The sequence below is a fragment of the Vitis vinifera genome, chromosome 13 (assembly GCF_030704535.1).
Source record: "Vitis vinifera cultivar Pinot Noir 40024 chromosome 13, ASM3070453v1".
Lineage (NCBI taxonomy): Eukaryota > Viridiplantae > Streptophyta > Magnoliopsida > Vitales > Vitaceae > Vitis > Vitis vinifera.
This window is the reverse complement of record NC_081817.1, coordinates 62,414-77,344: the sequence shown is the minus strand read 5'-3', so window position 1 is coordinate 77,344 and position 14,931 is coordinate 62,414. Positions and strand designations below refer to the sequence as shown.

The 14,931-nt window shown below is 35.5% G+C and overlaps 1 protein-coding gene across 4 annotated transcripts in view; it reads right to left on the bottom strand.

The window, feature by feature from the left end:
- LOC100263830 (uncharacterized) overlaps positions 1-14,931 on the bottom strand; it is a 54,042-nt gene that overhangs the window by 6,496 nt on the left and 32,615 nt on the right. For 3 of the 4 annotated variants that reach the window (XM_010659999.3, XM_010659998.3, XM_010659997.3), the window contains 6 exons: positions 13,928-14,320; positions 13,684-13,818; positions 8,444-8,581; positions 5,034-5,189; positions 4,579-4,818; positions 3,670-3,821 (listed from right to left, as the gene is read on the bottom strand). In XM_010659999.3, coding sequence (XP_010658301.1) covers positions 3,670-3,821; positions 4,579-4,818; positions 5,034-5,189; positions 8,444-8,581; positions 13,684-13,818; positions 13,928-14,320 — 1,214 coding nt within the window. The remainder of the gene's footprint in view (positions 1-3,669; positions 3,822-4,578; positions 4,819-5,033; positions 5,190-8,443; positions 8,582-13,683; positions 13,819-13,927; positions 14,321-14,931) is intronic. The other variant, XR_002031512.2, reaches the window with a different exon arrangement.

The following is a 14,931-nucleotide window of genomic DNA, read 5'->3' as shown; positions in this document are numbered from 1 at the left end:
AGAACGTTCTCTCATATCCGATGTAAGATATCACAAACAAACCCCCCATCGGGGCCAAACAAACAAACACCCCTTAAGGGGTTAAACAAACCCCCACATCGGGGTTGAGAATTGGATTTGATATCATTTATAACGACTTGCATCCAACTGTGTACATATTGTTTGCTTTGGGACCTAAAGGGGCTCTCACGGCTTTAAAACGCGTCTACATGGTTATAAGGAGTCCATACTTATAGCGCTAGAAACTTTCTCCCTTATCCAATGTGGGATATCACACTATCAAATCCCTTAAAATCAGTTAACTATGCCCCATCTAATCTGCTGTCAATAATTCGACACAATACTTGTATATGACTTTAGTTACATGTATAAAATGACATTAGTTTTACGTATATTTCACCAAAATTAAAGTTTAATGTGAGTGTTAACACAATATTGATGAATGCCCATTTTCCCCTCTTTTAATGCTATCCTCTATTGATATCTAATTTTGAGTTGACATGTGGACCTATTAATGTATGCCATGTAACCACCATTTCATGTAAGATTTGTCTCACACAAGAAAGCATTCTCAAAAATCATGTTGTTAATAGCACCATATTACTACAAATATAAACCATGCAGCCATCATAAGTAAAATTAATGACACAATAGATCCTCAATGATTGTGTTCTTAGAGGTTTTTCTCCTAAATAAAGGTATCGACTAACAATGTTAGAGCCTGCTACTTCCATTCCTCTGTTTGGCATCTACAAGTCCCAATGCCTACAACAACTTTATTGGACAACTTTCACTCCTGCTAGGAACTATGAAGTGAAATTGTCGCTGGAGTTAGAAGGATGCATAGATTGGATTCTCCGCCAATCTGATGATGGTAATACAAATGGATCATATTCATCTTCTAACAATTTTATGATTGCAAATGAGTACCACGTTGAAAATGAGAGGAAATTGTGTGAAAAACCTTCTTATTGATTTTGGTAATTACAAAGGAATATATATAGCTTCGGTACAAACAGAAAAAGGAAAATAAATATTTACAGTTAATCTATGTTCTTGATTCTCCTTTTTTTTTTGATAGATAAAACGCAGAAAATTTATTAGAAGAAGGGAGCAAGAAGGCAACCCAAAGCATATAGGGAGTATACACGAGAAACCCCTCGACACAAAAACACAAAAAAGCAAACACTCACCAACCCTCAACTAGAACCGAACCAATCAACAAAGTTAATTAAGGAACGGGGTTCTCCATCTAAACAAGACTTAGACCAAGAGAAAAGATTACAAATGAAGGAGTTTTTCAATCTTTGGATCGACAAAGCCTCATTATAAAAAACTATCCTATTTCTTTCTTTCCACACCGTCCAAAATAAACAGAGAGGAGCTGCCCGCCAAGTCTTTCCACGCTTCTTGTCCACAAAGGAAGCGGACCAACCAAGGAGAGTGTCTCTAACCGTAAGCGGAAGGACCCAATTAACACCAAACAATGAAAACACAAGATTCCACAATACCCTCGCCTTGGGGCAATGAATAAGGATGTGGTTTATTGTCTCCTCTTCATCACAACACAAGAAGCACCTGTTTGCTAAAATCCAGCCTCTCCTTTTGAGTTGATCTTGGGTTAGAACCTTCCCCCAAGAAGCTTCCCAAGCAAAAAAACCCACCTTTGTAGGCACACAAGGGCTCCAAATGATTCTCCAAGGAAACGGGACTGCACCACTAGAATCAAGAGTATTGTAAAGGGATTTTACAGAGAAAATCCCATTCTTATAAGCATTCCACAACACTCTATCCTCCATCCCAACAAAAAGCCTCTTTCCTTGAAGGAGCGAAAGGAGACTCACCACCGCCTCCATCTCCCAATCATTAAAGGGTCTAGAGAAACAAGGATACCATCTCCCCACATTCCCCATAGAGTCCCAACAATCCGCTACCCACGCATCTTGAGAGACCGCAAAGGCAAACAAAGAAGGAAAAGCCTCACAAAGGGGAATGTTTCCACACTAAATGTCCTTCCAAAATTTCACCCTTCTACCATCCCCTACAACGAAAGAGACATTTTGAAACATCAGAAAGCCTTCCTTTCTAATTTCCTTCCAAAACCCCGCCCCATAGCCCTCCCTAACCTCACGAGAAATCCACCCTCCACCTTCTTCCCCGTACTTCCTATTGATAATAAGCTTCCAAAAGGTCTCTTTTTCAATCGCAAAGCGCCAACTCCATTTACACAATAGGGCCCTATTGAGAATAGAAAAATTTCTAATCCCCAAACCGCCCTTCTTTTTATGAGAATGAATCACATCCCACTTTACAAGATGAGGCCTCTTTTCCAACGCACCCCCACCCCAAAGGAAGTCCCTTTGGATTTTCTCAAGCCTCAATCTAACAACTCTTGGCATACGTAGCAAGGACATAAGATAGATCGGCATGCTAACCAAAGTGCTCCGAATGAGAGTGATTCTCCCCTCCCTTGGAAATAAATTGCCTCTTCCACAAAGCAAGTCTCTTCCTCATCCTTTCTTCCACACCATCCCGCACAGCCACCGACTTATGAGGAGCACCTAGAGGGAGCCCCAAATCTAAGCTTTCCTAAATAGAATAGTCAACTGAAAAATATTGTACAGAATTAACACATAAAAACATAAAATCATAATTAAGAAAACATATGAAAATTTAAGGAAATTAAAGATCATTGCACATTCCAACTTATCATATAATAATTAAAATGCTCAACAAAAGGGGGCTGAACTCCAAGTAGATAGGAGGCATACAAGGGGAGCCAAAGGACAAAAAGAAAAAGAACCAGTAATACTATCTGCACCTCATACAATCAACAAAATGTACCAAAGAAAAATAGCCCACTCTGAAGCAAAAGCAAAACCAAAGAGAAAGGGTTTGGATAAAAGAGTCCTAGAAAGTTTAAACAGTTCGCACTAAGCCTTAAAAAATTCTTCAATTTCTCTTTTACCGAATGGTCCAAAACAAACACAATGAAGGCATCCTCGAAACTTTTCTTAGTTTCTTGCTTGCATTTAGGCATTCATCAAGTGTTTGATGAATAACTTAGAAGAAATTATTTAGGATATGATGGCTAGCAATAATTTTTTTAATGGGAAGCCTTTTTGGATTTCGATGAATGTCCAAAGATAGGAAGTTCAAACAAGATAGAGTTTCCTTTTACCCATGATGAGTGCTTTGATGATATTGATATTCCCTACAACTGGTATATCATTGGAGCAAAAAAAAGTTCTATCTATCACAATATGTGGTTTCCTTCTAGCCATGATGAGTACTTTGACGATATTGATATTCCCTACACCTGGTATATCATTAGAGGAAAAAAAAGTTCTATTTATCACAATATGTGGCTAAAAAAGGGGTTCCCATTCTATGGCTTTTGTTGGAATTCTTTTGCCGTCTTGAAAGTCTTTGGCATGTTGACTTTTGTACATCTCCTAATTTGATAGACAAACCAGTAGAGAAGGGAGTGAGTAAAGATGAATGGTTAGTAATAAACAAGGATCTGCTGAAATCAGATAAATGGTCAACACAGACCAAACCAAATGATTGGCTTTTCTAGGTTAAAAGAAACATTCTGTGATAAGCACACAAGAGATCTACTAACTCCACTGTACAATCAGAGGCTTCAATAATACATGCAGACTGTACCTACTGATATAAATTCCAGCTTCCCCGACTGTTGCATGTGAGGCTTCTAGATCACGATAAGCACCACAATGTAAACAATATCCAGGTGCAGCACGAAAGGAGGAATTGGCAAATGCTTGGTGTGCCACTTCTCTTATGCCATCATTTTTTAACTTGTCAGCCATTGAAACATTACAAAGTTCAGTTTAAAAATAACAACAACAACAACAATAATACTAAGAAATTAAGAATAATAACAAAAAGAATAGAAATAAGAATAATAATAAACCAGAGGTTGTAAAAAATTGGACGCAGGTGGCATTCCAACTATATGAAGCATATACAGAGGACGTTTTTGAACTTGTCAACCATTGTAACATCAGAAAGGTTGTAAAAAATTGGACACATGTGGCATTCCAACTATATGAAGCATATACAGAGGACAAGTTCCACCACCAATCATTTCCAAATATAACTTCACCATAATTTCAATTCCCTCAAACATAAGTTGATTCCTAACTTTTATATATCATAAGTAAGCAGTTATTATTGTATCAGCCCAAAACCCTGCTAATTGATATATTGTGCTCAATTTCATATGTGGCAATTCCAATAAATATATATTGTTCTGGCCTGCTTTCTTTTCTTTTCTTTTTTATTTATTTACTTTTTTTTTTCCTGCAGTTGTCTAACAGTAGATGGTTAAGCCCATACACTTGGTTCCAATTTGGATCAGAGATTTCGTATTAGACAAAAACTCTTGGTGGTAACTCTGACTAATAACTCCCTTGCGGTTATTCTTTGAGATATACGGATGCAACTGAATAATGCTTATTGTATACTTGAAGCTTACACTAAATCCACTTTACAGAGAATGATTCTTTTGTCAGAAAGAAACTCACAGGTTTCGATTGAGAAAAAATAGAATACCTGCAAATGAGGTTCTGAGATGCAATCTTGAGGAACACCTTGGAAGCGCTCAAATTTTTTGTTTTCATACTTGATCACACAGCTATCTAAGACTGTACCAAAACAATCTGGATTTACACACCGGAATGCATTTAGAACAAGGTCAGATACATTTAGCTCTGAACAACCACTGCATTCACATCTAAATGAGTACTCATCTTTGAGAAACTTCTGGCGGTCTTTGCAATCCCACTGCCCAACCTGCAAATTGAAAATGTAAATTACCAGTTGTGACCATTGCTGTGCGTCAGATGTGTTATTTCAAAATATAGAGATAAACATATGCACCAAAATCACTGGCAAATTCAGGAGGATCAAAATGGAATTTAAGTTACCATGGCATCACAATAAAAATTCCTGGAAAAAAAAGAGAAGAAGGAGATATCAGAGATACTACTTGTCAAGAGTCTGAATACCTGTGGACCATAAGATAACTCTAGGGGACACCCTACTGCCACATGTTCTGTTGCTCGTAGAAAGAGAGTACGTGAGAGGAAATATGCATGGATGTTTGGCTGGCAAGAATGATTAAACAAACTGGCAACTGAATAAATAGCTTGTCCCACTCTGACCTACCAGAAATAACATAAGAAAACAACATAATTAGAGAAAGCAACTTTTTATCCCAACTGACATAGAGAAAACTGGCAACCATGAACATTAATCAAATACGCATTAGGGGGGACAAAAGTTCCACAACCATTAAAAAAGGGATATACATTCTCTTTTAATGCATCTTTTTACAGGAAAAATGTAATTTTTAATCAAAAAAGGGAAATAAGAGATACACTGAAGATCCTCTCAGCCAACCAATCCATCACCTGGTTGGTGGATCTAAGCCTCTAGGTAAAAAAGCAACCTACCCCTTTCAAAGATCTTCAAACACTTTAGTAAGAAAACAAGTTTATTTTAAAGTGTCGCTAAAGATGTTTTCTTCTCAAATGCTTTTTGGTTGATCATGAGAAAATCAACAATCAACATGTACACAGGCTGAAATCAGAATTGGACCTGGCTGGAAATGCAGGCATGTTCACCACAACTTTAATATTTAAACTGCATCTTGTGTGTTGGGGCTTTATCAATGATGAAATTGTCAAAGCAAACAGGTTTTTCATACAGTTGCCTTTCCAATTTGAGGCCAATAACATGGCATGCCTAGAGTCTTTGCTTGATGCTACATTGAGTTATTCTATTTAACCGTACAGGCACTGCTGGAAAATATGTAATAAAAAGGCACATGTTTGGAAAGAAAAACAAAACCTTATAGATGAAATCTTACTGATCTGAAAACCGAGGAGCTTGACTTTCTCATATCATCTCTTATCCTTGTGTCTGTCTCCTTCCTTTCTGGAAGTGAAGATTTGGCTATTAACTTCCTTAGGTTTATTTTTTATACAGTCCTTTTCATCCCTTTCTAAGTCCTTGATTCAAGTCCCTCCTTTTCTTTATAGGGATTGAAGCCAATAAGAAAGTCTACACCAATGATTTGGTATAGGTGAGAAGGTAGTTCAAAACTCTTAGCTTGGACCTATGTTGCTTGAACTTGGGTATGGGTGCATCTCTAGTGGTCATATTCTCACAAAATTTAGGATATGGAAAACTGGCTAAAAAGGATCCAAAATTTAATTATGAATATGAAATATGTCTCACAAATATAACAATTTATAGAATTTTATTGATTATTATTTTATTTATTCAAATAAACCTCTTTTCTTTAATGTGAACAAAAATATTTAGTCATTCACTAATTAAAACATCCCTTTTAATGCATTTTTTAAGGGATGTAGAATATTATTTCCATAATGCAAGTTTTGAGTACTTCATTCAGATTTCAATTCACCTCCAGAAATTTGAGCTACAAATATAAAACTTGAAATACTATGCATTCAAGAGCAGTTAATGGATGATGATATTCAGATTATGGATTTATCAGCTCGAGAAAGACATTCTAACCAAAAACCTAAATAAATAAATAAATAAACAAATTCTGCTTCCATACACCTAAGAAAGTGCAATCATAACCAGCAGTACATTGTAGGTCAGTAGGTGTTATAATTCTTCTATGCCCAAGATAAATTCATGATAACTTCTGGCTACCCAAGAGAAAGTAATTAATGCTCACTTGCATCTCATATATATATGTATGTATGTATGTATGTATGTATATATTCGTATTCAACCAATAAGCTACCACCCAGAAAATTAAAAAAATGATATCAACTTTTATTCCCAACATTTTTTCACTAAAAGATCAATGGGTCTCCCTTCCACCAGATCTCTAACCATCTGCCAGTGCTCTTCCTCGTTCATAGACCAGCCAAGTATGGAGTCTACCATCCTCACCAGTTTTATGGTTGAGGCAACATTGACCAGGATTTGTCTCAATGGTTGAGGCTTGTTGAATTACCAATTTTCCTAAAAGCTTAAACTTGTAGGATTTGGGTTCACAATATATATCATCCTCTTTAACACCTTCCCTTAGAGAGATACATAGGCCCATAGGCAAACAATTGCAAATAGCCCTATTTTGGACTTACATGCGAACGGGGGAAACAAATATGCAAATTGTGTAGAGACAGCTCAAACACCTGACTTTCTACCAAACCGAGCTTTGGTACCATGTTGAACTACCAAATTTCCTAAAAGTTTAAGCTTGTAGGATTTGGGTTCACAATGTATATACAGCTCTTTAACAAAACTTGATTATCTTCCTTTCTCTGTGAGTGTTGTTTTGTTGTTAGAACCAGAAGAAATACTTGCTTTCTTTTAAGGCTCCAAGATGGATCCCACACTGGTATTCTTCTCGTGGCATATCGATATGGGTACTTAATGTAATTTGAAGAGTTCAACCATCATAGGCCTAGACTATTGCATAATTTGCCTAAGGAGTGGGGAACATATTGATTATTTTTTTACATTGCCTAGTGACTTTGAAGCTTTGGCATAGGCTGTTCAGCTTGCTAGGATGGATTAGGTTCCACCCACGAGAATATTTAATATGATGCTTATATATTTTAGGAGGTTTGGGAACTCTCAAAGAGAAAAAACACTTTGCAGTATGGCTTGCCTTACTTTGTTGGGAATAGTTTAGAGGGAGAGGAACACAAGGAATTTTTAGTTAGATGGAGGATATTAGAATCTATGCATTTTTATTCCTCTATGTGGACTTCTACCTCTACAGCTTTTTGAGGGTACTCCTTTCAACATTCTACAGCTTTATTGGAACTTGACTTACAGGTCAAGGATGTTAGGCAGTTGGTTCCTTCTTGTATTGATTCCACCTCCAGATAGTTTGATTAAGTTAAACTTTGGGAACCTTCTCAAAACCCACAGGAGAGGGCTTGATGATTGAGATAGAAATTTTAGCACTGTCAGAGGACTTATTAAAAATGCGAGAGCATTAAGCTTACCCAATTTATGGGTGGAAAGGAATTTTTTTGTTGTGATCTCATGAGCATCCAAGTCAGATAGAGGTCTTTAGAAGTACAATACATAGCTTCGCCAAATTTTCAATGTAGCCAGTCATATGGTAGATCAATTAGCAAAACAAGGAGCTGAGCAAAGGGTTTTTTTGTATGGATGTTTTACACCCATTGAGTTGTGTGTTGTTTCTCTATGTTGCACATCCTTCTGTTTTATCCTTGAACTGTATAGCTATGTTGTTGCTCTTGTTAAGTAATTCTCTCCATATTGTTTCTCTTTGTAGTTTTTTTTCCTTCATCCTTCATATTTTTGCAAGCATTCATCCTCCTTAGCTTGTTCTTAAAAAATCATATTTTATACATACAACCCACTGTCGTTGCAATGACAATTCATAAGCACAAACCTGTTCCATGTTGCTGGTGAAAGCCCCTCCAGCAGGTGAAAAGTTCACTGATTGATCTAGTGGACTATAACCATCCATGAATTTCATGCGGACAATTGCAATAGAATTCACCTTGATTTGAGATATAAGTATAATGAGCTGCATCCATAAAAGCAAGAAAACAGTGTTAGGGACATATAACAATAACACTTTTCTGCTTAACACATCCATATAACAAAATGTTGCCTGCAAGAGATATTTTTTATGAGCAAAAGGGATATATAAGGGAATCAATGAGTCCGTGTGCAGTTCCAGCACTATTAACTCCAAAGAAAGATGGTACCTGGAGAATGTGCATCAATAGTTGAGCAATAAATCAGACAATGATAAGTATCGATACCTGATCCCAAGACTAGATGATATGTTGGATATGTTGCATGGAGCAAAGTTTCTAAAATTGATCTTAAAAGTGGCCATCAACAAATTAGGATCTGGGAAGGTGATGAGTGGGAAACAAGTCAAACAACTTTCAAAACTAAACTTGGGCTTTATGAATGGACTGTGATGCCTTTTCGTTTGTCAAATGCACCAAGCACATTTATGCGTTTGATGAATCAAATTTTGAAGCCATTCATTGGAAAGTTTGTGGTGTATTTTGATGATATACTTATTTATAGCCCATCCAAGGAGTCTCATTTGCAACACCGGAAGGGAATATTAGAAGTTCTCAAAAGAGAAAAGCCTCATGCCAATATGAAGAAGTGCGGATTCTTCACTGATTCTTTGATGTTTTTGGGATATATCGTTAGTGCTGAAGGGATAAAAGTTGATGACAGTAAGGTTTAAACAATCAGAAGCTGGCCAATACCAAAAACAGTTGGAGAAGTGCACAGTTTTCATGGTCTAGCCTCATTTTATAGAGGCATCATCAAGAATTTCAGCATGAAAAATTGCTCCTGTAACCGATTGCATGAAGAAAGGGAGGTTTCAATGGTCTGAACAAGCTGAAGAAAGTTTTCAAAAGATTAAAGAGATGCTCAGCTCAGCCCTGGTACTAGTGCTGCCAGATTTTAAAAGGGTCTTTGAAGTAGAGCGTGATGCTTCTGGAATCAAAACAGCTTTTTGGTATTAAAGGCTACTAATGGTGTCCTGGAAACCTTCAAAAAGTAGTTGAGGGTTGTCATTATAAATGGGAAGAACTTGCTTATTGTAAAGACTTTTGATGATTATCCAGAAAAAATATATAAAGTGATTAACCAGAACTTCCTGGTTTCAGTTTTTTGCAAAGGGTTTTTCCTAGATTTTTCCTTAAGAAGTCTTGGCTCCAATGGTGTTTGGAGTAACTTGGTTGTAGTTTACTTGGATAGTAGCTATAAAAGCTTTTCAGTTTTCATCAACTTTGTCCCTAAAAATGAAGTCTTCCATCCAGGGACTAAGAGATAAATAAAATCATTAGTAAAGGGAAGTTCATTCGAGATAAGAAAGGCCTAGGATATCCTGATGAATCCACTAGTCCTAGTAACAGAAAGAGTAGTTTTGTTAAGGCTAAAAAGGTAATTCCTATGTCCAAACATCAATTAGATATAAGCATACATGTTCGTTTTATCATAGAAACAGTTACACTAGTGATAGATGTTACATTAGGAAGTTTGATGAATTTCATAGGCAAATTAACAAGCTTGTGGTTGAGTCGAAGACATTAAAAGATAAAATCCTTTTTGATAGGAAAAGAAAAAAAAATACTCAATGGGTTTCAAAAGCTCCCACCCAAGCTAAGCCTAGATGAATATTCAGTATTGTCATATTGATACTTCAAATTCATCTTTTAGAGTTCCTAAGATTAGATAAATTTGGATTAGAAAAAATGTCTTTGGTGAACTTCAAAATAAAGGTCTAGTTTGCTCTTCTTCTGCTCCTTTAGATTCTCTTAGGATTTCATCTCCTAAGAAATCTTTAGGAACTTCTCCTTCTCAATAGTACATTTTGTTCTATAACCTAGGGTCTTGCATCCTTATCCTGAGTGCCATGTCACTTTTAGGAGTCCTTAAGATTTTTCAATGTTTTCTTCTTAAAACTTCTTTATTAGTGTGCTAGAATCTTTGTCATGAACATAGGGGGAGAGTTTAACAATTAGGAGAATATTTGTGTTCATGAGTTTAAGACTTAGGATCATTGTTTTAAGGGAAGTCATGCTTTTAAAATCCTAGGTCTATCACTTTATATGCTTGGGATTTGATAAATTTTATGGTTACTTGATTTCTTAATTTTCCTAAATAGTTTTAGTAATCTTTTAATTTTGTTATTCTTTGAAGTTTTTATTCTTCTATATATTTTCCTTAGGATCGCTTTAATTTCCATTTAGAATTTGATAACAAAGTAAATAGAGAATTTAGCAATACAATTACTATCTCTAGTAAATTTACTGACTGAAAACAAATTACAAGACAAATTAGGAATAGGAAGAACAAAATTTAAGGTCAAGTTTTTAGAAATAGGTATAGACCCTTTTCCAACAATTGATGATAATGTATTATCAGCAATCCGTACTTTTTGATTCCCATAACATGGAAAATATGAAGTAAATAGATTATAACAACTAGTCATATGGTCAAAAGCACATGAATCAATGATCCATGAGACTTTATTACTTGGAATGACATTGAGAGCATTTTTTAAATTACCTTACTTGGCCAAAACATAAGTAGGGAAAGTATTGGACTAACTCTTAGATAGATTAATGACATGGTGCAACAAATCCGATTGCTCCTTTGTCAAAGGCTTGGCCTCTTGTCCTCCATCATGTAGAAGAAAGATGGAAGGAATAAAAGCTATAGAATTCTTTTTCTTAATTTTTTGCTTGTACAAATACTCGTATACATATACAAAAAATTCTAGCATCTAAATAGAGAACTTTCCTAATTCAATTACAACAAATCCCTTTGATCATAGGATTACCTAATTCTCTTTACAAAATCACGACTTTCCTAGTTTTATTCTTCCACACATTATTTACAATTTTCTATTTAACAGGTCCAACATTAAAGGTACGGTAGCACCTCCATTTTGCATTTTTTGATTTGGCACAATCCTAGGTCTACCATGAAGTTACCATTAAGTTTCTCTAGTATGGTGCGGCTTCTTACAAAAGCCACACCACCTATTGTCACATTGATCATTTTTTATAAAATTCTGGGGTTGTCCAATAGCAAGAGCCTTTTCATTATTGTTGGTTTTGAGGGCAAAAGTCTTAGGTGGTGTTTGTTTTTTTGGCTTTTTGCTTAAAGCAATTTGTTTTTAGAATTTAAGTTGTTTGTTTTTCTACTTTTTCATGACTTATTATAAACTTTTTACTGAATAGAAAAAACCAAAATATCTAACTTTTTCTAAATAGAAAAAATAACATATTGGTTTTTCTTTACTTTTTAATACTTAATAGAAATAAAATACTACAAAAACAAACAACCTAATATTTAACACTATTAAGCATTAAGGTTCTATTTAAAATTAAGTAAAAAAACACACACCACCTTAGTAGTCAGGCCGGAATCCTCATCTTTTTTTCCATGAATTCCCTGCGACTTTCTTCACCTCGCACAAGCATGAATGCTTCATCCAAATCAAGGAAAGGTTCCTTCCCCAATACACGATCACAAACCTCATCATATTCAAGATTAAGCCCCAAAAGAAATTGGTAAACTCTCTCATGTTCAAGCATCACCAGCCTTGCATCAATTGGTGACTCCATTTCTAGAGTGGTGTGCAGGTCCAATTTAATTAACAATCCTTTGAGAATATTAAAATACTCGGTTACACATAAAAGCTCCCTGTTTGGTTTTCTGGATTTGTCTCTTAATCTGAAAGAATTGGGAAGTAAATCCCACCTTTAAATATGTCGTGTTCACTGTTGTCCAGATATCACGTGTTGTAAGGAGAAGAAAATAAGTTCTACTTATCTCCGGTTGCATAGAATGCAACAACCAAGACATAACAAGGGAATTCTGAATTTCCCAAGCCTCATAAGTCGGGTCTGTGGCTGCTGAAGCAAGTAAGGTACTGTTAACATACTTAAATTTCCCTTTTCCCATCAAAGAGATTTTGGTTGATTGACGCCACTCCATAAATTTTTTTCTATTTAATTTCACAGTGGAGATTTGAAGGGTAAGATTATCATTATGTGAAGGAGTTTAAGGGTTTGTGGTAATGGGTTTTGAAGGTTTTGTCATGTTTACAAAAGCGAGACAGCGATAGAAGAAAAATAGGGTCAAATCAGACTATAATACTCAACAAAAGAAAAAAAACGATCAGCTAAAAAGACGTGAAATAGGGCAGAAACAATACTGCAATACTTCTCAATGGAGAAACAAACAATGAGCAGAGCTGATATGAATGGGCAGCAGCAAGGATAGCTGGAAAAACAAACACTTGATGGCTGGTATGAAGCAATCTTTGTTTCCGATGATGAAAAACAAAGAGGAATATAACACTGTTGGAAATCTCTGTTTTGTGGATGAAAAACAAAGGAGAACAGAGAAAAAAAACAGTAAGGAACCAGCTCTGGTAATGGGTATGTAGCCATGGAGAAACCTGAATAAAAGATTTTTATTGAGGAAGACTTTTTCTGATACTTTACAATATGAATAGATACAAAATATATAGGAAAAATAAAAAATGTGTACAACTGGAACTCCTAGAAATCAGCTGTAATATACATGGAAATGCATTAAAGAATAATCTTTATTCTCCTAACTCTAATCCTATTCTTAGCTGCCGGATCTTATGAGTTAAATTAGGAAAAAATTTCGGCCTTAATTATTGGAAGTCAAAGGATAATCTAAGTTGTTTTTCTACAACTACAATTCTTCAAGCCTCCATGTAGATGCATTGGGTGACATGGACAAACTCTGAGGCACAAATTAGAAGTCAGAACTTTATTTGCATGGAATTGCAAATATAAACATTTTGAAAACATAAAATCCTAACATAAAATTTTTTGAAGGTTTATAGATAAATATGCTTGTATTAAATTAGAGTAAAATTTTGCCACAGAGAGAGAAAGAAATCCCGGCTAATGGATGTTCAAAGCCATAAGAATGTTAAAGACAGTACAGCAATTCAATGGAACATATAAGTAAATCCAATTTGCTTTCTGGAGGCATGGTTTTATACTGTGAGAAAGCTCCTACAAGAAAATGATGAAGGCAAGAGAGAGAGAGAGAGAGAGAGAGAGAGAGAGAGAGAGAGAGAAAGACAGAGACAGAGACCTGTGATATAGAAATTCCATTTAATGGAAGTTCAAAGCCATAAGAATGTTGAAGACAATACAGCAATACAACGGAATATATATGCAAATCCAATTTGCTTTCTGGAGCCATTGTTTTATAACTGTGAGAAAGGTCCTACAAGAAAATGATGAAGGCCACAAGTTGCCGAGTTAGATCCTTTCACACAATGGTAAGATGGAAAATTGAATTAGAAATAAACATACAACATGAAGTACGGAATTACCAAAGTGTCCATGAGGTTAGAAGCATTGCAAGAATGTTTTTTTTGCTCTACAGACTTCACCATAACTCGACCAGCCAAAACAATCTCAGGAGGCAATACTGCAGGCCAGTTTACACCTTTACATTCATGTTTATGTTCGGCAATCCACTCAATGTTTGAATCAGAATCTTTGGGTAAAGTAATCCCCGCAACATATTTTTCAAGATCACTAGATAGATTTTTGCAAATACCATGATTCTTAGAATTATTCCTCAACTCTTGCCCTCCAGCTTGCATTTGACAATGCTGAGAGCAGTACAGTGGTATTGAACATGATGTACAAGGGACTGAATCTGCTGGCAATTCATTAAAGCAGAAATGACAATGAGTATCCCGACAATGCTTCAATATGATCTGCAGAACACAAGACAAAGAAAGAAGAATATTCCACTTCAGCAAAAGTTCAAGCAGTGGTAGCATTGAAACAATAACTATAGGCTGCTTTGATGGTGACGAATGGAAGAATAATATATATATATTGAGATAACTATGCACACAAATTTTCTGGAGTCCTGAAAAATTAGCAAAATCATAGAAAAAATAATGTGAACAAATATTTTATGAAAATTAATAATTGTGGAGTACAATCTCAGTGTTAATATTCTTTACAAAAGAATATCTTCCCTCTGATTATTTTACTTTGATCACAATTTGAAAGCAAACGCCGAAAATATTTTCTTGATTTTGAAAGTCAATTGAGGGCTTCAAGTGACTTATTCCCAAATGATATTATCGAAAGGTGAAGAACACATGTAGTTCTTTTACGATTTGTCAAACTTGCAAGAAGATTTTGTCAAGTCATTTTTTTTTTTGTGAAGCCTCTTTTCCCGTGTGAAGTCATTTTGTCGATTTCCCTTTCATTGAAGGAAGTCACCATTATTTATAGGTGAAATTAGGGAATTAAATTTGAAATCCCCTAAGATTCAATTGCTTAATTCAAAGAATTTGGTTCCTCGATTTTAACA